Source organism: Scomber scombrus, chromosome 16 (assembly GCF_963691925.1).
Source record: "Scomber scombrus chromosome 16, fScoSco1.1, whole genome shotgun sequence".
NCBI lineage: Eukaryota > Metazoa > Chordata > Actinopteri > Scombriformes > Scombridae > Scomber > Scomber scombrus.
In genome coordinates, this window is record NC_084985.1 from 28,876,961 (window position 1) to 28,897,287 (window position 20,327).

The 20,327-nt window shown below is 39.3% G+C and overlaps 1 protein-coding gene across 1 annotated transcript in view; it reads left to right on the forward strand.

Moving 5' to 3' along the window:
• bag6l (BCL2 associated athanogene 6, like) overlaps positions 1-20,327 on the forward strand; it is a 30,645-nt gene that overhangs the window by 1,590 nt on the left and 8,728 nt on the right. The window contains exons 4-16 of the mRNA XM_062435839.1: positions 1,694-1,920; positions 2,008-2,079; positions 2,163-2,285; positions 2,708-2,892; positions 6,280-6,409; positions 7,513-7,716; positions 9,747-9,975; positions 12,176-12,238; positions 12,393-12,685; positions 12,777-12,855; positions 15,721-16,034; positions 18,084-18,333; positions 18,516-18,685. Coding sequence (XP_062291823.1) covers positions 1,694-1,920; positions 2,008-2,079; positions 2,163-2,285; positions 2,708-2,892; positions 6,280-6,409; positions 7,513-7,716; positions 9,747-9,975; positions 12,176-12,238; positions 12,393-12,685; positions 12,777-12,855; positions 15,721-16,034; positions 18,084-18,333; positions 18,516-18,685 — 2,339 coding nt within the window. The remainder of the gene's footprint in view (positions 1-1,693; positions 1,921-2,007; positions 2,080-2,162; positions 2,286-2,707; positions 2,893-6,279; positions 6,410-7,512; positions 7,717-9,746; positions 9,976-12,175; positions 12,239-12,392; positions 12,686-12,776; positions 12,856-15,720; positions 16,035-18,083; positions 18,334-18,515; positions 18,686-20,327) is intronic.

The following is a 20,327-nucleotide window of genomic DNA, read 5'->3' on the forward strand; positions in this document are numbered from 1 at the left end:
GACTTTTTTTTCAGGCCAGTGCCAATTAATCTTGAAAAACCCACTAAAATCACTTTCAAATTGTAATATGAATTGTCAGGTACACAACATTCTGAATGTTTGAACTACTGCATTAGATATGCTGGTTTTTATTATTTAAAATTGAGTTGTTGAAAATCCTTATACGTCATTGACCCATATGCTTCCCCTTGGTCGCATTATCAACATAATATCAGCTACTGTAATTATGCTGATGTCATGCAGCTTTTTCATCACACTATCCACAGATGCCTTCCAACTCATAAACTCCCTAGTCAGATGCTTGGTAAAAATCAACCACTGGATTGTAGTGTACATCCTTCAGCTGAACAGGGAGAAAACAGATTTTGGTTGTTGGTGCTAAGGCCCAGAGACAGCTAGTCCAGGAGTACCTGGAGTCCACATCACCAAAAACAAGTGACCAGATTAAATAAAGATAGAAGTAACCATGGATGCTGAACTCAGCTTTAAGATCATATCAATGGCATCACCAATGTTTTTCCAGCTCAACTAAACTTAAGACTAAAGACCTTCCTTATCACTCAAGCATTTTCTTAAACGAACACACTGTATCTGTACAGTATGTTTGTATATATGTTTCTGTTTATCTGCACATTTTTGCTGTTTATTTTTTGAAGTAATTTGAATTGCCTTTGTATAAAATGGTGTTATACAAATAATTTTGAACTGAATTGAATTGAAAAAATTGAATTCATTATGTTTTTTTATGACTCTGTGCCAGTGACAGCTGTGCATAGAGGCAGTCATTTTTTTTGGGCGTCTGTCCATCTATCTGTCCGACCCATTCTTGTGAACATGATATCTGAGGAGCACCTGGAGGGAATTTCCTTACATCCGCACAAACATCCACTCGGACTGATTAAAATTTCGTGGTCAAAAGTCAAGACTGACTTCATAAAACATGTTTTGCCTGTAACTCAATAATTCATTCGCTAATGATGACAAAAGTTTAACACAGATGTCTAATAGGATGAAATGATGAAGTGATGACATTTCATATCCAAAAGGTCAAAAGTCAACTTTGCCATAACTGAGGAACAGAAAAGGAGATTTAACATTTGGTCAGATACTGAATTGGTGACACCTTGAAACTGTGTGTATATAGATCTGTGCTGCTGGGTTGAAGATGTATGAATGTATGAATCCATGTTTTAGAATTTGAAACTTGTTTGCAGTAACATCCATATCTGCAGCATTTCAGAATCAGCTTTATTGGTTTTATTGTGGGTTTTTTTTCTCTCAATTAACTAACACATGAATAGACACACAACAGAACAAGAACAACAAAGCTGAGACAAGGGGAAACTGAATAACAAGCTAGATAACAACAAAAGGAATAGTTTTCCAAATACACTTGACTAGGGAGGGTTGCTCACCACTGTAGCTGAGAAAACCATCTTGCAATGAATGGGTGAAGAGCCAAGCCTGAATTATTCATTGGAATCATAAATGTCAATACAGAGATAACTTCCACTTTGCCACAAAATACACTTAATGCATTTTTATAAAATTCTTTCAAAGTCTAGATTACCTGTATTATATGAGTGTGGTCTGTCCACACATGGATGTAAACGCAACTTGACTGGTTGGTGAAGCCATACAACTATGGAGTGGTATTTATAGTTATAAAATGAAGTCCGGCCTTTTATTTCAGATGTAGATGGGAAGGTGATCCACTTGGTGGAGCGTGCCCCACCTCAAACCACCACGGCATACTCTGGGGGTGCAGGAGTGTCCACTGGAGGGGCAGAGGGTGGAAGCAGCACCAGCCATGCCTCCACCTCCTCCCAGGGTCCACCACATGACCGCAATGGCAACAGCTATGTGATGCTTGGGACCTTCAATCTGCCTGTCAACATCATGGAACCTCAGCAGATACAGGTGGGGGTGACCATGGCTCCTGCAGACCAACACTTCACTGTGTTTTTTTGTGTCATGTTTTGTGACAGCTGGGATTTGTTTTTATAGATGTCTGTCCAGCAAATGATGGCTGGAGTTGGTGAAGCTGGAAGGAGTGCCAGGGTCAGCACCGGCTCTGGGGTAAAGCCTCATCAACAGCACTCATCATTTCCTAGCTTCTGTTTCACTCTTACTGTAAAACTGACAGATGTTTGTTTTTATAGAGCAATGGCTCAGTGGATGTGCACATTAATTTGGACCAGTCAGTGCAGAGTGAGCCCAGGATGAAGCTGCAGCTGGCTGTCAACCTGCTCAGAGATGCTTGCTCTGTGATCCACAGGCTGGAGGTACACTTTCTGCTTGCTTCTCACCCACTTTAGCATTGTCCCTACATATGTCAGCTAGGCAAGTCATTCATTATTTTAGAAGAAGTTAGACTGCTCATAAATGTCATTAGCATCAAATACATTTTTATGGATTTTGTTACTGTGGTAGTTTTTTGGTATTTGCCATTTATGTAAACTTGATGATTGAGGAAAGATTAGAAGTTTTAAGGGGCGCCTTTTAAACATGATTTTCCAAAAAACATTTTTAATGTTCATTGTCTACTGTATGAATATGGGAGGAATATCAGTGGTAAACCAAGCTTTTTCCCAATAAAGACGTAACTCTAATCCCACAGCTGCACATGTTTCCCCAGAAGCTCATTGTCTCCAACCAACAGGTGTGCAGGTGTATGTGTTAACAGTCATGTCTACTTGTGTTGTAGAGTGTGTCCAGTGACAGCAGCTCCCAATCAGAGTCAGACATACCTCAGTCTTCCTCTTCCATGCCGCCATCTTCCTCTTCTGCAAGACAGGATACAGCATCACAGCCCATGGACACCAACCCTTCTCCTGCCCCATCATCCTCAACCTCCACACAGACTGACAGACCACCCAACACTGGACCCAAGTAAGTCAGTCACCTCAAGTAGTTTCTTTTCTATACATTTCAAGGGACATGAGAAAACTGACTTTAAAAGCAAAGTTAACATTATTACTGATTAGAGCAACTTCCAAGCTATTGCATTTAGTCCCTTTAGTAGAGCCATATAGACCACTTAGATTTCTCTTGAGCATTCTTCAGATAATTAAGTTTATAACAGCAAACATGAGAAATAACAAATACATCCAGGCAGATCTAGGATATCTAGAATATGTCACAGTGTGTGTTTTTACTAAAATATGTTTATAACATTTAGACCATCAGGTTACAGTGCATTCAGAATCCTTTTTTTCCCTTCTTTTCATCTTTTTGGGTGGTTCCTTTGGGCTAGATGTTTTCATTGGTTCTGATGTGATGGCAGGGACATTTATCTGCTGAGGTTAGAATGACTGTTCTCCTAGGGAGGATGTGTCTTCTTGAAGAACTTCATTTGCTTCTTAAACTTCTTGGAGTGTATTATCTTCCTCACTTGATGTTGTTACTTCCAATACAGCATTTAGCTCTTTCTTTCTTTTGTAATACCTTTTTGAATTTTTTCCACCACTGTTTTTTCTTCTTTTCATGTTGCTTCTTTGTCTAATCTTGAGGTTGTTTTTTTTTTTTACCATTTTTATTTAGTTTTTGATGTTTGGAAATGGAAATTAAGCATGAAAGGCATGAATCTGAGCATGACTTGAAATATGGGAAAAATCATACTTTTATGGACACATACTATAGTAGACACTAAATAACTAATTGTGTGTGTGCGCGCGCATTAATATCTTTTCAGGAACCAATTTCAGTTAAGAACCAGCACTGTGAGGACATTTCTGTGTTGTGAATTTTAGCCAGTCCACACAATTTCGAAAGGGCAATTAGAGGGTTAAGACTAGGATTTAAGGTTATGGATAGAATTTGGTTTAGATTTAATTTAATTAGGGGTTGGGTTTAAGTGATGGTTTAGGTTAGGGTAAGTGACTAGGGAATGCATTATGTCAATGAGTCAATGTCAAACTCTTATATTATGCAAGTCTTATCATTTGCATTTAATATAATAAATAACAGTTTTGACTAATTAACACAATCTTTCATTTAAAGAAACAATTACTTTAATAAATCAGCTGTTTTGGAGAAACAGTTTGAAAGCATACCATTTTAAAAAAAAAAAGGAGTTCCATCCAACGGTGGTGATTGAGACCTGACAGTGGTGACAGAGACTGTGACAGTGGTGACAGTGGTGACAGTGGTGACAGAGACTGTGGCAGTGGTGACAGAGACTGTGGCAGTGGTGACAGTGGTGACAGAGACTGTGACAGTGGTGACAGAGACTGTGGCAGTGGTGACAGTGGTGACAGAGACTGTGGCAGTGGTGACAGTGGTGACAGAGACTGTGGCAGTGGTGACAGTGGTGACAGTGGTGACAGAGACTGTGGCAGTGGTGACAGTGGTGACAGAGACTGTGGCAGTGGTGACAGTGGTGACAGAGACTGTGGCAGTGGTGACAGTGGTGACAGTGGTGACAGAGACTGTGGCAGTGGTGACAGTGGTGACAGAGACTGTGGCAGTGGTGACAGTGGTGACAGTGGTGACAGAGACTGTGGCAGTGGTGACAGTGGTGACAGTGGTGACAGAGACTGTGGCAGTGGTGACAGAGACTGGGACAATGGTGACAGTGGTGACAGAGACTGTGACAGAGACTGGGACAATGGTGACAGTGGTGACAGACACTGTGGCAGTGGTGACTGTGACAGTGGGGACAGTGGTGACAGAGACGGTGACAGTGGGGACAGTGGTGACAGAGACGGTGACAGTGGTGACAGTGGGGACAGTTGGGACAGTGGGGACAGTGGTGACAGTGGTGACAGTGGGGACAGTGGTGACAGTGGGGACAGTGGGGACAGTGGTGACAGTGGGGACAGTGGGGACAGTGGGGACAGTGGGGACAGTGGTGACAGTGGGGACAGTGGGGACAGTGGTGGCAGTGGGGACAGTGGGGACAGTGGGGACAGTGGGGACAGTGGTGGCAGGGACCTAATTACAACAAAAAAATCCAATCTTTTCACCACTCAAGTCAATGCGTCCAAATTCCTCAGGAATATAACTGACCATGTAGTTGTCTGATTTTATTGTGTGTCCTACCATACAGTAGAAACTGAAAGGCTAACAGACTGTGGACATCCTATAGTAAAAGCTTACTGATCTTTGTGTGATGAATGTGTGCACTCATTTTCACACTTTCTGTGGTTTATTGACCTCCTATTATCACTCGCTGTCATTTCTCCAACTCTTAACCTCTCTCTCCTTCCTTCTGTACTTTTGCAGCAGTTCTGGGTTGGTGTAAACTTTATCTCGACAGTCTTCTCAGTCTAGCCTTTGCTAAAGCTTTCCTTTTGTCACTTGCAATGAAACAGGGCATAAAGATAAAGAAGCTTTATTGTCATTGCACACAAGATACAATTAAATTAATTTAAACAAAATATCAACAGTTAGTAAATAATGTCTAAATTAATAGTTCATACAACATATTTAAAATTAAAGTCTGTATAATTAAACTCTCATTACCGAAACAAAAGTTATCTCTACTGCAACTGACGTTAAATTGTAGCGGTAAGTTAGAATGGTGTTGCTAACGACAGGGAAGCCATGATGACTAAGAAAAGTTTTACTCAATGTACATAATTAGACATTAATAAAATATATTTTCCAAACAAAAAAAATGTAAACTAACATTTTTCTAAATGACCTTTTTCGGTAATGATAATCAATACTGTCATGTAAGAAATCTGACGACAAGAGAATGTTTAATTTTAAATTGGAGAAATATAAAAAGATGGTCTTACCCTGTAGCCAAGGTAATGGCAGATGTGTTGCATCATTCAAAATCAAACTTTATTTAAAATGTACTGTGCGCGTATAAACAGTCCTTCAAAAATGTTGCAGATTAAAATGTTACCATTCATAGAGTATTCAGTTAATACATTTTCTCTTATTTTGAAACATCCAGTTGAACATCCATTATTAATTTTTTTCTATTTTTATTTTACAACATAATATACATTAAGACAGGGCCGGACCTGTTGCAGTAATGAGAATCTCAGCAGAAAACGTAATAAAATAGATAAATAATTCATTACAATGTTAAAATTACTGTTTGTGCAAGGCAGAGAACATTATTATCTTTATTATGATATTTTGATATTACTACATTAAATGTTTTATATTTAAAATCATTACTGCCTTGGTATTTTAATGGTTTCATGAGAATGATCCACATCAGCTTTCAAATTCTAGGTAGAACTCAACTCCCGTACAACAAAGCATTCTCCAGCAGAGCCCCTGTAACTCTCTCCTTCTGTCCTCTGTGTGTGTCCTCAGCCACCCAAGTCCAGCAGAGTTTGTGGAGGTGCTCTCTGAGGTCAGGAGGGTGGAGGAGAGGTTACAGCCCTTCATAGAGAGGACCCACTCTATCCTGGTGGCAGCCACCTCAGCAGACTACAACAACAATGTAAGGAGTGTTGTTGCTAAAAAAAGACATCACATTATGACTTCTCAAAACAATAGTTCATCCAAAACTGTACCTTGTTTACTTATGCCTGCAAATATTTATACAGTTCAGCAGGCATAACGTTCATCGGCCTTTATCTGTATGCTGAAATGCAAAACCCTAAAAAAGTGTTGTACAAAGTAGGTTAGTCGGTCAATGCCACAAATGTGCTTCAATGTGATTGCTGAGTTAGAAATAATGCATCATTTTACAATTGTACATGTGATAAGTTCTTGTGTGTTTAAATGTTTCTGAGTCCTTAAACTTTGCATGAAAATAGAGATTTTCAGTGTAGTCCCAGACTTTTGGACCCCACTGTATACATGTATTGTTGCAGATTCATTTAATAGTGGGCAACTAATTGATGAACTCATTGTTGCAGTTCTAGACCTGTTAAGTCATGGTTTTCCCAGCTTTGGAACATTCCAGGGGCGTTAGTTAGTTGATTATTGTTCATCTCCTCATGAACAGCTGATATTAATGAGGCTAAACAATTCATGTCATGTTTGTGTGGTGACGAGAGTTTGTTGAATCCAACTTCGAACACTCACACACAAAAAAGTTATAGAGATTTAAGAAAAGAATACAAAAATGTCTGCATTGCTACTTTCAACATTAATTCAAAGTGAATTATTGAACATACTGTTTATATCATTCTCCCTACTAACATTTAATGTAAGCCGTATCCCATTTGATACAATACTTTTTTTAAAGCTAGAATTGGGAATGGGGTGGAGATTGAAATTGCTATGGAATTTATTTTGGAAATTCATGCTCCTCAGAGGATGAGGCCTAATTATTTTGAGGAACTTACTATCATACCAAAGTTCACTTGTACCCATGAAACACTGTAATCTATTAGCCTTTTGAGATAAACATCTTTGATTTGAATGACTCCATGACCTTTCCTTTAATATCTCCATCTGGGCAAACTTTACATTTAGAGCCAGTGATGATGAGGCTCTGTTCCTCTGTTCTGTTGCATGTTGAATGGTGCTAACAAAGTCATGAAATGTCATAATTCTCTAAAGCCGTTACATAACAGAATGTGTCTTCAATCTCAGACACAGGAGCGAGAGGAGGACCAGCGCATTCTCAACCTGGTCGGAGATGCTCTGCGTCTCCTTGGCAACACTTTGGTTGTCCTCGGTGACCTACGCTGCAACCTGGCAACCTCTCCTCCACGTCACCTGTATGTGGTCCACCCCACGGGCCACTACACCCACCCAGTCCTGCTCCAGGCTGGTCTTCCACACATACCCATTCCAGTAAGTCTGCAGCAGTGAGCTTCATGCAATAAGTGAACATTTCTGTGACCATTGGGGAAATGATCAAAGATAATTATACATTATTAAAAGGTAAATTATAAAAATGAATTAATAATATGGGACACCACCTGGAAACTGGGACAAATAACCAAGAAAAAGGATAGTCTCATAAACTTGTTCACTGTAAAAACCGGTGTATAAGACACACCTTGTAGCGACTACAAAGAACAAAGGAGTCGCTGAGAGACTGAGGTTGGGCCTGATTGTCTGACGCGCTTAACAAAAGAAGTCACTGATTTCAAACATTTTATTAACGAAAAAAAAAGATGATCAACTCATGATAAAGTGCACAAACTCATAATCAAAGTAATCACAGTGATCAAAGTAAATAGCGGTCAACAAAAATACGGCGACCCAGCTCACCCTCTCTCTCTCTGACAATGAGAAATGAGCAGGTGACTATTAACTAATATCCCCGCCCATATGCATGTGACCCTATATCCCCCTACTCAATATGACCACATAATAAATGATATCATAACCAAAACAAACAACAACAAAAAAAAACAATATCCCTTCACCTTATTACTAATAAAAAAAACACCTATTCATTCATTCATGGCTCCTACACACCTTAAACGGGATTTCTTTTCATTTAAAAGTGGGGTGCATCTTATACATGGGTGTGTCCTATTCATTGGTAAAATACAGGGAGAAGTTGGATCTGGATATCATTATAGGTCTGTAAAAGGCTGGCCACACTAAGAATGATAACTATAACTATGAAGATAATGATGTGAGCGTCCACACTTGTGAACTATAACGTCCTATAAACAGCGATGTCAAGCATGCACTGCACGCTCCAGCTGTTTCGGCAGCTAATGAAAATAGACCTGTTACTGCTGTATGTTGGACGGAAGAATAAAAACAAAACAGGTGGGTTCACTGGCGGGGGCTGATTCAATGTGTTGATCAGACGATAGTTGCTGTGATGTTTCCGTATTTACAGACCAAACTGATCCGACTGACAGCAGCAGATGCATGCACTGCAAGCGCGATATGAACAAGCGCACAGATGAGCAGCTTTTATTGAGCACAGATCTGACGAATAAAAGATGTACTAGATTTGTTGTTTTTCCACTGGATGGAACAGAGTATGATGCTTTGTTTGAATCTGGGACTGACACAGAGTCCATGGACAGTTTTCTTGGTGAGACTTATTATTTGCGCACAGTGGCAGCTCTGATGAAGAGTTTTTGGGACTCGAGTAAGCACACAGCTACACACTGTATCAATTATGTAAAGTTACTTTGTTCTTTTAAAAGGTTTAATTGAAATTCATAGCCTAATCTGAACCAGGTCTGAGTTAACATACAGGTCCAGTTCAGTTCCGACTTATAAACTGCTTTTTACGGTACATATTATTTGGAAATGAAATGGCTACTATTTTATACATCTGCTAGTGTTTAATATTTAATATATTTCTGATTATTTGGATAAAATGAAAAAAGTTCTATAATGATGATGATAATAATAATTACAAACAAAACTAAATATGCTATTCTGTATAAATAGAGTCCCCTGGAAGCCTGATGTGGAACTTCATTTCAACTGTAATGTTAATTATATGCTGACCTTTAAATAATACTTTGTTATACTGTGATACATAGTTATAAATTGCTGATATTGTGCAAAGTTTGTAAGTGGAAGACACAAACTTCATTTAGTGTCATTCATCTGCCTTTGGACAGATACATAGCTGATGCTTTTTCAGACTGTATTTGATTTGTCTTTCTTGTTGAGGGCGACCAAACCTCGAGGTGAAAGGTGTGGTGTTGAAAATGAGGACTGATTCCTGATATGTCAACATGTCAGTTATCAGGCCCATGTCAGCATTCAGTTGTAAAGCAGAGGGAGCTTCTCAGAAGGCATTAGACACATTTCTGCTTCACTTTAATTTTCCATTTTGACATCACAGTGTTGTGTTATTATAGGATATAGCTGACCTAAATAGGATGTTTTTTCCTCAGATAAACCTTGGGACAACGTTGACCATGACATCCAATGGGAGGCCTACACCTGAAGGACAACGCCAGCCCTCTCAGGCCACTGGCCAACCAGATAACCAGGCTTCAGGCCAGGCTCCTCCTCTTCAGTCCAATGGAACTACTCATCATCAAGGACAGGGAGGACCCCGAGTGATCCGGATCACCCACCAGACCATGGAGCCTGTAGTCATGATGCAGATGAACATTGATGGTATGGGCTTCAAGGTCATCATAGAATGTGATTATATACACTGCATGGCCAAAAAAAAAAGTTGGCACCAAATGATTTTGTTGGACCACCTTTAGCTTTGATTACGACACGCATTCGCTGTGGCATTGTTTCAATAAGCTTCTGCAATGTCACAAGATTTATTTCCGTCCAGTGTTGCATTCATTTTTCACCAAGATCTTGTATTGATGATGGGAGAGAGATGGGATGTGCGCAAAGCCTTCTCCAGCACATCCCAAAGATTCCGTAATGGGGTTAAGGTCTGGACTCTGTGGTGGCCAATCCATGTGTGAAAATGATGTCTCATGCTCCCTGATCAACTCTTTCACTATTTGAGCCCGATGAATCCTGGCATTGTCATCTTGGAATATGCCTGTGCCATCAGGGAAGAAAAAATCCATTGTTGGAATAACCTGGTCATTCAGTATATTCAGGTAGTCAGCTGACCTCATTCTTTGGGCTCATAATGTTGCTGAACCTAGACCTGACCAACTGCAGCAACCCCAGATCATAGCACTGCCCCCACAGGCTTGTACAGGAGGCACCAGGCATGATAGGTGCATCACTTCATCTGCCTCTCTTCTTACCCTGATGCGTCCATCACTCTGGAACAGGGTCAGTCTGGACTCATCAGACCACATGACCTTCTTCCATTGCTCCAGAGTCCAATCTTTATGCTCCCTAGCAAATCGAAGCCTTTTTTTCCGATTAGCCTCACTGATCAGGGGTTTTCTTAAGGCTACACAGCTGTTCAGTCCCAATCCCTTGAGTTCCCTTCGCATTGTGCGTGTGGAAATGGTCTTACTTTCACTATTAAACAAAGCCCTGAGTTCTACTGTTGTTTTTCTACGATTTGATTTCACCAAACGTTTAAGTTTGGTGGATTGGTTGATTGGCCACCACAGAGTCCAGACCTTAACCCCATTGAGAATATTTGGGATGTGCTGGAGAAGGCTTTGCACAGTGGTCCGACTCTCCCATCATCAATACAAGATCTTGGTGAAAAATGAATGCAACGCTGGACGGAAATAAATCTTGTGACATTGCAGAAGCTTATTGAAACAATGCCACAGCGAATGCGTGTCGTAATCAAAGCTAAAGGCGGTCCAACGACATATTAGTGGGAACTTTTATTTTGGCCAGGCATTGTATATTAGTAATGACAATATCTAATGTACTTCAATGGGAACTCTGGTCTAATGAAAAGTAATGTATGTCAGTCAATGAGACAGATAAAACAAAGTGAACTTCTTACTGAGCTCAGATCATCTGCAATTACAGCAACAGATTGATTTGGAAATAAATATAGAAATAAATAATACATAGGGAAAATAATATATTGGTATTTAACATGTAGGGATGAATACATACAGAAGTGAGTTAATGATAATTAAATAAAAAATAAGAGAAAACATAATATTTACATCTTTACATTTTTATTTCCCACTTTATCCTCATCAATCAGTTTATTTGAAATTGATTCTGCACTTATTTTATGTATTTGCACAATCAACATAAAAATAACAGTGGGCAGTAATGTGCAGGCAAGTATCTGAAGCTTCCACAGAGCTGAAAACTTCAGAACTGTGTTGAGGGACGAGACTGTGATGTCCACAAACGTGAAACAAACACAAATATATTTCCATCAGGTTTTCCATCGTTTGAGCTTTGACTGCCCCTCTTTGAATGACATCATCTCACTGTATCCTCTTCTTGTGAAATGGTTTAATGGCACTGACTGGAAAAGTTTTTTTTTGTTTTGGTTACATTTTGAGATACATTTGGACTGATTAGCTCTGGAGATATATCTACACAATTACAGTCAATATAAGAGTAAAGTACTATTAGGGTATTCTGATCTCTGAATTCATTAGATGCTAAAAGCCAAATGTGCCATGTTAAATATGTAAATGCCAAGACACATGTCTGGCCCTGGTCCTTGTCCTCTGTCCTCTGTCACTGTCTCTCACTGCTGTCAGACACAGGCTGCACTAATCAAACCCACTAACGTATCACTTCTTCTGACAAGATGAGATGACAGGATTTGATACAAGGTACATATGATTTAATGAGCTGCAGCTGGACATGATCTGAACCCATGGGGAAAGTGGGGCACTGCATTAATAAAAGAAGCAGATGTGTGATATATATAATGTATACATGTATATTTTGTGTTGAACAGGTGATTCAGCTACTGGCTCTCAGGTTCCAGGACAGCCAAATGCTCCAGGTCAAGGGCAGCCTGGTGAGTACTGCTCTGTGATTGGATAGTTTGTTGCCATGGTAGTGGCTGCTTCTTCCTTAAAGCCTGCATTAAGTCTTTTTTGGCCACTTGGGTGCAGAATACGTTATAGTAGTCAGTCTAAGATATGTCAGGAAGAATCTCTCACTGTATGCAGGAGTGTCACCTGTCCACTTCCCAGGACTGCCCCCTGAGTTCATGCAGGCCATCGTCCACCAGATCTCCCACCAAGCTGCCTCCATGGCTGCTGCAGCCTCAGCAGGCCAACCAGCACAGACGGTTTCCAACCCTGGTTCCACACCCAGTGCTGAAGGAACTCCTCCTGCTCAGGCCAGAGTGGTCATTACCAGACCCTCCTTCTCACCCCGAATCCCTCAGCCTGTGGGAACCAGAGGAGCCACTATCAATCTGAGGGCTACAGTACCAACAGCAGGCCAGCAGCCAGGACAGGTAAAGCAGACTTAACACATTAATGAACTGTTCTGCCATAAACATGTAGGTGCTTGTTTAATTGTCCCTCCTTTTACCCCTCTGTGAGCAGGGCACACCTCTGGCTCCATCCTCTCTCACCCAGATGATCAGTGGGCTGGTGGGACAGCTCTTGATGCCAGGAATGACAGGTCAGCCCTGCATTCCTGTTACAACAGCTGTCAAACCAATTGTTCATTGTTGTCACCTTAAGAGACAGTAAGGTTACTCAGCACTGCTACAAAATTAGGACTAACATGCAGACAGATGTAAAGCACTTATAGTGCATCACTATATATAAAGCAACCTGACTGTATGTATGTATGTATGTATGTACCTATGTGGCCAAAATTATTGGTGTCCTTGCAACCATAACAAAAAAGTTAAATAACAGAACTCTTGCTTATTTTACAAAGACATTCTAAAGCCTGGACAAAATAACAAGATCATTGATTTGTAGTGATACAGACTATTGCCTTTTAAGTAGTATCATAAGTGTTTTAAATCTTAGATTAGAAGAGATTCTAATCAAGAATGGAAACTCTGATCCTGCATCTAGACAGAAAGCTTAATGTTAGCAGGACATTTAGCCAATCAGCAGTGAGTGACTACACAGGAGACGTTCAGGTATTTACTACAACCAAAGCACAAGTCACACTTAGCAGCAGCATTGACTGAACCAGCTTTGGCTGAACCACTTTTCTAGTCCTTTAATCACTCTTTCTTTTCTTTTCTCTTTGAAAAGCGCTTTTACACTAAATGTCACATTCAGCCATTCACACACATTCTTACACTGATGACAGGCAGGGATTAAAGTTTTCCGTCACTACGATGGATTTCCGTCAATTGGACTGCCAGGCCATATACGCCAGTCAGTTTCCAAATATCAATTAATTGTTGAAACAGTGTTGGAAGCCAGCAGACCATTACTGCCTCTAAATGACTGAGTTGAGTTGTGACAACTCTTCACCTCTGTCTCTGTCTCTGCTGCACCGAGGCATAAATCCGCCCCGCTGAGACAGAGGAGAGGAGCAGCTAACGTTAGCCTCTGCTGCAGTTTGTTGTCATCGTGTTTCTCTCCTCTACTCTCAAAGACTCTGTTCAATGCAGGAATACTACTACTTTATACCTCCTCGCTGTTCTGTATAAAATGTCAGGACACTGAATGGAGGACAGAGTTGCTCCGTCATTAAGCGTCTACAGGACGCTGTTGTGTTAGCTTGTTATACCTTAAATCCTAGGAAGAGGCCGCTAAAGGATTTCTATGAAAAGATAGATGGTGAACAGCTTATGACCTGGCCAGAAAAAAAAATTCAGTCAGAAGATTTCTTTTTTGCTTTAATCCGTGTGACAGGAGCTACCACACAGGGTGCCAACCTGCTCATCAGGAGGAGACTAACATTCACACACATTCACACACTGTTGACACAGCCATCAGGACAAATTCAGGATTCAGTATCTTGCCCAAAGACACATTGACATGCAGACTGGAGGAGCTGGGAATTGAATCTCTGATCTTCCGATTAGTGGACGATCTCCTGAGCCACAGCTGCTCCACATCAGCTGTATTGATTTTTCTATATGCTGAAGTAGCGGCCAGAGGACAAACAGTAGCAGCCACAACAGCTACATTTTGAACAGTCACTGCACTAGTATTATTGAAATGCATAATAAATAAACACTGAACATTTATTGTGGTGACCTTAGCCTGTCATTAGGGCACCAAAGGATTCTGCTGCACCCCTCTTTTGAACCACTGTATTGTCCAACTCATGTGAAGTAAGGGTTTCATCATTTGCTGAAATCATTGGCTAACAGGACGGTAGTAAAACACAATCTACTCAACTACTCTGTAATTCAGAAAACAGTCAACATATGCATAATTTATATAATCAAGATTGAAGATTTAGTTTATTGTCATTAACATGTGTACAACAGAAAGGATAAAGATATATGTATCAAATTCCCTTAATGATAAACACATAAATCTCAAGAGGAAAAAACCCCAGAAAGAACAAATAGCACAGTGCATTAAACTGCATTTAGAGAAAGTGCATGTTTCAGTTCGATGATGGCAGCCAGTACATTTCATGTGACTAGTTATATTATTTTTTTCTCGATATGGGTCAATGACGTATAAGGATTTTCAACAACTCAATTTTAGAATAATAAAAACCAGCATATCTAATGCAGTAGTTCAAACATTCAGAATGTTGTGTACCTGAACATTCATATTACAATGTGAAAGTGATTTTAGTGGTTTTTCAAGATTAATTGGCACTGGCCTTAAAAAAAGTCATGTGGTGCGACCTTGATTCATCTTGAAATATCTTATATAAATAAAAGACCATCATTTACAAAATTTTTTTTAAAAAAATGCAAATACTTTGTTTCCAAACACTTTATATTACTGAAAACTTGTAAAAAAAAAAAGATGTGAAGCGTGTTAAGTAAATTAATTTATTTCAAGATGAATCATGGTCGCACCACATGACGGTTTTTAAGGCCAGTGCCAATTAATCTAGAAAAACCCACTAAAATCACTTAATTTCAAATGTATAATATGGAGCTTCAGTTACACAACATTCTGAATGTTTGAACTACTGCATTAGATATGCTTGTTTTTATTATTTTACAATTGAGTTGTTCTAAATCCTTATACGTCATTGACCCTTATAACAAACAATATCTAGCATGATTGTTGGAACTACCAGTTTTTATGGGTTAGCGCAAACAAATAAAACATTCTTGACTTATCAATTGTAAAAACTGGATTTAAAAATGTCACTAGCAGTGCAGACACTCGTTTAACTTAATTGACTTAATTAGAAGGACATTTGCACATGATCAACAGCTCATTTACATTTTGTCATAATTTTTTCTTTAGCTCACATTACATTTTCTGAGCTGAGTATTACTTGGGATAAAACCTACAGAAACTCTAGTTTATCTTTAAACATAGTATAATAAACATAGTATAAAAGTGTCAACTTTTAAAAGTAGTATTTTTTTTCCAGGTGATCACATGTCCATGTCCTCTTCGAGTAGTTCTCAGTCCTCCTTCTCTACCTCTTCTTCATCTGATTCCTCCACCACGTCTCCTCCTCCCCCCGCCAACACCTCTGGACAGACATCCACCCACACCACCAGTACTACCTCTATGGGCCAGCCAGGAGAGGGCAGTCCTGAGGGAAATCTGGTTCAGCTCCTGGGCTCTCTGCTGGGAGGAGCAGCTGGGCCGGCAGGTCCTGGCTCTGGATCATCACCCTCCATCACTGTGACTCTGCCAGGGGTGCCCAGCTTCTTCCAGGGCATGTCTGACTTCACACAAGTGAGTTCAACAGAGAAGCAGAACATGGTGGCATTAGGCCTGTGCTATATGATGATGTCTATCGTGTGACGATAGAAAAACATCTTGTTTCATGTTCATGTAAATGGAAGTATTTTTCATCATATGGAATCTGTCCATCTTTCGTATGGATTACATTGATAAATTACTCTTGGCTTATTACTCACAACTCTTTTGTTGCAGTCAAGTAATGAGTTTAGTTGCTATCAACTCTTCAACACTGTCTGTCTCACTGCTGCGCTGCACACATACGGAGGACTCAGCCCCACCATGCTGAGAAAGATTAGAGAATAGGAGTGAAGCAGCAAGACAGGGACTATAAGTGACAGCAGAATGCAGTAGAGACTGTCTTTATTTATGTTATTTTCCAAATGATTGATCTCCTTTCACTTCAGATCAGTGTCACAGTCTCTACTGTGTTTAGCTGTCATTTACAGTCACACTACTCTTCTCTGGTCTCTATGGTTCAGTGTGGGTGGGACTGAGCCCTCTGTGTGGGTGCTGCACACAGAGACAATGAACCAGGTGAAGAACTCAAGCTGACACTTGATATGTTACTGTTAAGTGAAATAAAAACTACCAGAGTAAAAAGCCAAGAAAAACAATTTAATTTAATCCATGCTAAGAATGGACATGGACCATGTATTTATTCATTGTATTAAAGTGTACTATATAGGGAAAGGTATCATTATCAGGATATGAAATGACCTAAATTAGGACATGACATTTTGGTCATATCACCCAGCCCTAGGTTGCATGCAGAGTTTTTTCTTGGGGATCACAACATTCTGAGGCCTATTTGAATAAAAATGTAGAATATGCATAGCCACTGAAATGAATGTGAAAATGAAGAATTACCTGAAGAATAGATTTTAATTGAGGATCAAAAAGAAATTGATCAGCTGATTATAAAGATAAGTTGATCATCTTTGCAGTTTTTAGTATTTAGATTTACAGTAGCTAATCTAAATAAGCTAAAGTGAAAAAAATGAGGAAGTAATCACATTATCCCTTTTCTCAGTGAAAAGTGTCTGGTTACTGTTAACATAAAGCCCTGCATAGAAGGAATCACATTTATGTTATTTAGTTTATTAGTTAATTAGTTTATTTATCATCGACAGTGCATATTATGAAGGAATTATAGTGCCATAAATCCAAAGAAGAGCAGACCACAATTTACACTTGTAAAATGTGTTATTCACAACTCGTGAAAGCGCATCTCAGAGTTTGCACTTGTAACTTCTTAGCATATATGATGACAGAATTGTGCCAAAAATCACGTTAGAAGCAACTGAGCTCGCAAATGGGAAGGTTCAAATGCAAATCATTGGGTGCAAGTTTGCAGATCAGAAGTTACAAGTGCAAACTCGGAGATGCGCTTCCACAAGTTGTGAATTACACATTTTACAAGTGCAAATTGTGGTCTGCTCTCCTTTGGATTTATGGCACTATAATTCCTTCAAAGCATATTAATAAACATATCTGTAAATATGCAAAAATTAGCGCAAAGGCTAGTTTTAATCTGTTGTCACTGGCCGGTGAGTTGGCAGCCTAAAATCAAGAAACAGATTTAAAACATTATAAGAAAAATGTGTTACAATAAGTATAAAACACAGAGTGACATAAGCAGCACACAGTAAAAGAAAGGCAAACAACGTCTGAACAAAGCGACAAACAAACAGTTACAGAACAGATTGACAGGAGCAGACATAAGCAAGAACAAATGTGAGCAAAAATTGATGTAAGCATAACACATAAGCAACTATCAAACAAGAAGCAGGACAACAATAACACAACAGGGCAATTTAACTGAATAAACAGGGACAGACATAGGAAAAACAAGTGCAAGAAACATGATAAAATGAACAGTAAGGCTGTATAAATCCAAATGTCAAATGATTGGATGCAGTGTTTAGTACTCAAAATCTCTCAGATGCAGGGAAACTCTTGATCTGTACATGTTTGTTAGCTGAACAGATTTATGAGCATGTTTGAATTTGTTGATTAAATGTGTTTGTTGTTCCTCTGCAGCCACCTCCAAGCAGCCCTGGTGCCCCAGCTCCCCCCCAGCCCACCGGCCCTGCCCGACCACAGGCCAGCAGTGGGCCAGCTGGAGATTCTCTGAGCCCAGAGCTGTTCACCGGCATTGTGCAGGGAGTGCTGTCCACCATGATGAGCTCCCTCGGGGCACAGCAGGGCAACGAAGAGAGCATTGCCCAGTTCATCCAGAGGCTTTCTCAGACCAGCAACCTGTTCACTCCTGGCTCTGGAGATGCAGTGGGTAAGTCTGAAAACAATCAATGATGCTGCTTACGCTGACCTTTATAGTAATGTTGCACCAAGCAAAAACAACAAAAAACACATCACTGTCCAAACTATTTCTTCTAATTCCTTTTAGATGTTCTTTTCTAGTTTACCCTCATTGTTATTGATGTAGTGGTAAACTGGCTCTCATCCTGGCAGGGTTCTTTGGGGACCTTTTGTCCCTGGTGTGTCAGAGCTTCTCTATGGTCGACATGGTGCTGTTGCTTCATGGGAATGCCCAACCTCTAAACCGCATCCAGCCCCAGCTCACTAACTTCTTCACTGAACACTACCTCCAGGGAAGACAGCCCACTGATGCTAACATAGCTGTAAGTACTGTGGAGAATGTGTTCACACTGTGAGCTGTTTTATGTATTGGTTAACAGAGAGCAGAATACATGTGCCTATATATTCTGCATCTGGGTCAGTAACAATTCAGAAATATGTTAAAAAATAGTTTTAAAAGCAGCATCAGGTTTGTTAAAATGGACATTTAGTATTTCTGTTGGTTTTATGTCATTTGAAATGACATTTGCACCATTTTTTAACCAAAAGTAATGAAAATGTAAAATGGTGTAATCATAAAAGATTAATAAATATTCAGTATTTTATCCACCTACAATGTATTTAAGTGTACTTATAAAATAATCATACTTCATTTAAAACATCAAATGAAAAGAGATAATTTTTTTGGAGTAATTCTATATTTAAATGTTAATGCATTTAGCTAATATTGAGCAGGACATATTCTAAAAACACCCCTTTGTTCTAAATCATTTTTGACAAATTGTGTAAAATGTGTTAAAAAACACAGTGCTGTGTTGCAGAGGTGGATTATATTTATTCCACATTTTAGTTCACATTTATTTTCCTGTACATAATCACATTTTTATGAAAAAATACTGCTTATATCAATTGACACCGGGTTGTGTCAATTGGTGTAAGCAGTATTTTTAATAAAAATGTCTGAGCATGTTCCTTCTACAGTCAAACACCATTGTTCATTGAAGAAATGGACACAGAAAAATCAAATATGACAGTCAACAAGGTGCAGTGAACTTTTTATGTTATTTCAGTTTAGAAAAAGGAACATCTGACAACAAGAAATGATTAGGATATTGTTTTTTAAATCAAGTCAAGAAACAATCATTCTAATTTCATTTAATAAATGAACTCATTTCTTTACCTGTAAATTATGTGCTGTAAAAAACACGTTTTACAACAACAATCATGGTAATGATTCTTTTGAACTCTTTTGTATCATAAATTCTGATAAGAAAAAAATGATCTGACAACAACACCTCATAAGGCTGAACTTGTCTATTATTATGAATACAGTTTATAACATTTTTATCTAACAATAAGAATTTTGGTTAACGTATCTTTAACCAATGTGTGTGGGCAGAGAGAGAGAGAGAGAGAGAGAGAGAGAGAGAGAGAGAGAGAGAGAGAGAGAGAGAGAGAGAGAGAGAGAGAGAGAGAGAGAGAGAGAGAGAGAGAGAGAGAGAGAGAGAGAGAGAGAGAGAGAGAGAGAGAGAGAGAGAGAGAGAGAGAGAGAGAGAGAGAGAGAGAGAGAGAGAGAGAGAGAGAACTAGTCCTCCATCATGAGCTCTGAATGTTTTTCTAGGGTCATACCATTTGACATGTAAACTGAGCAAACCTGACCAAACCCTAAAAATGTCAAATGAATAGCTTTCTAACCTTGTTACTCCGTAACACCATTTTCATGGCCTTCTTCATAATATTAACAAAAAAGCCTCTTAAATGGTGGTTACACCACTTGACACTTTGTGTAGTTTACATGACATGATTCCCCAGATTAAATGTAATATTCAGAATTGTATTCCATTACCTTTATTTAATATAAAAAGTTATAATGTAAGATCATGCCAAACTAGTTGATATGGTGTTTTCTTGAGAATTTAGCGTTTTTAAGCAAGTTGAATTATTTGGTACAAAGTTTTTATGGTT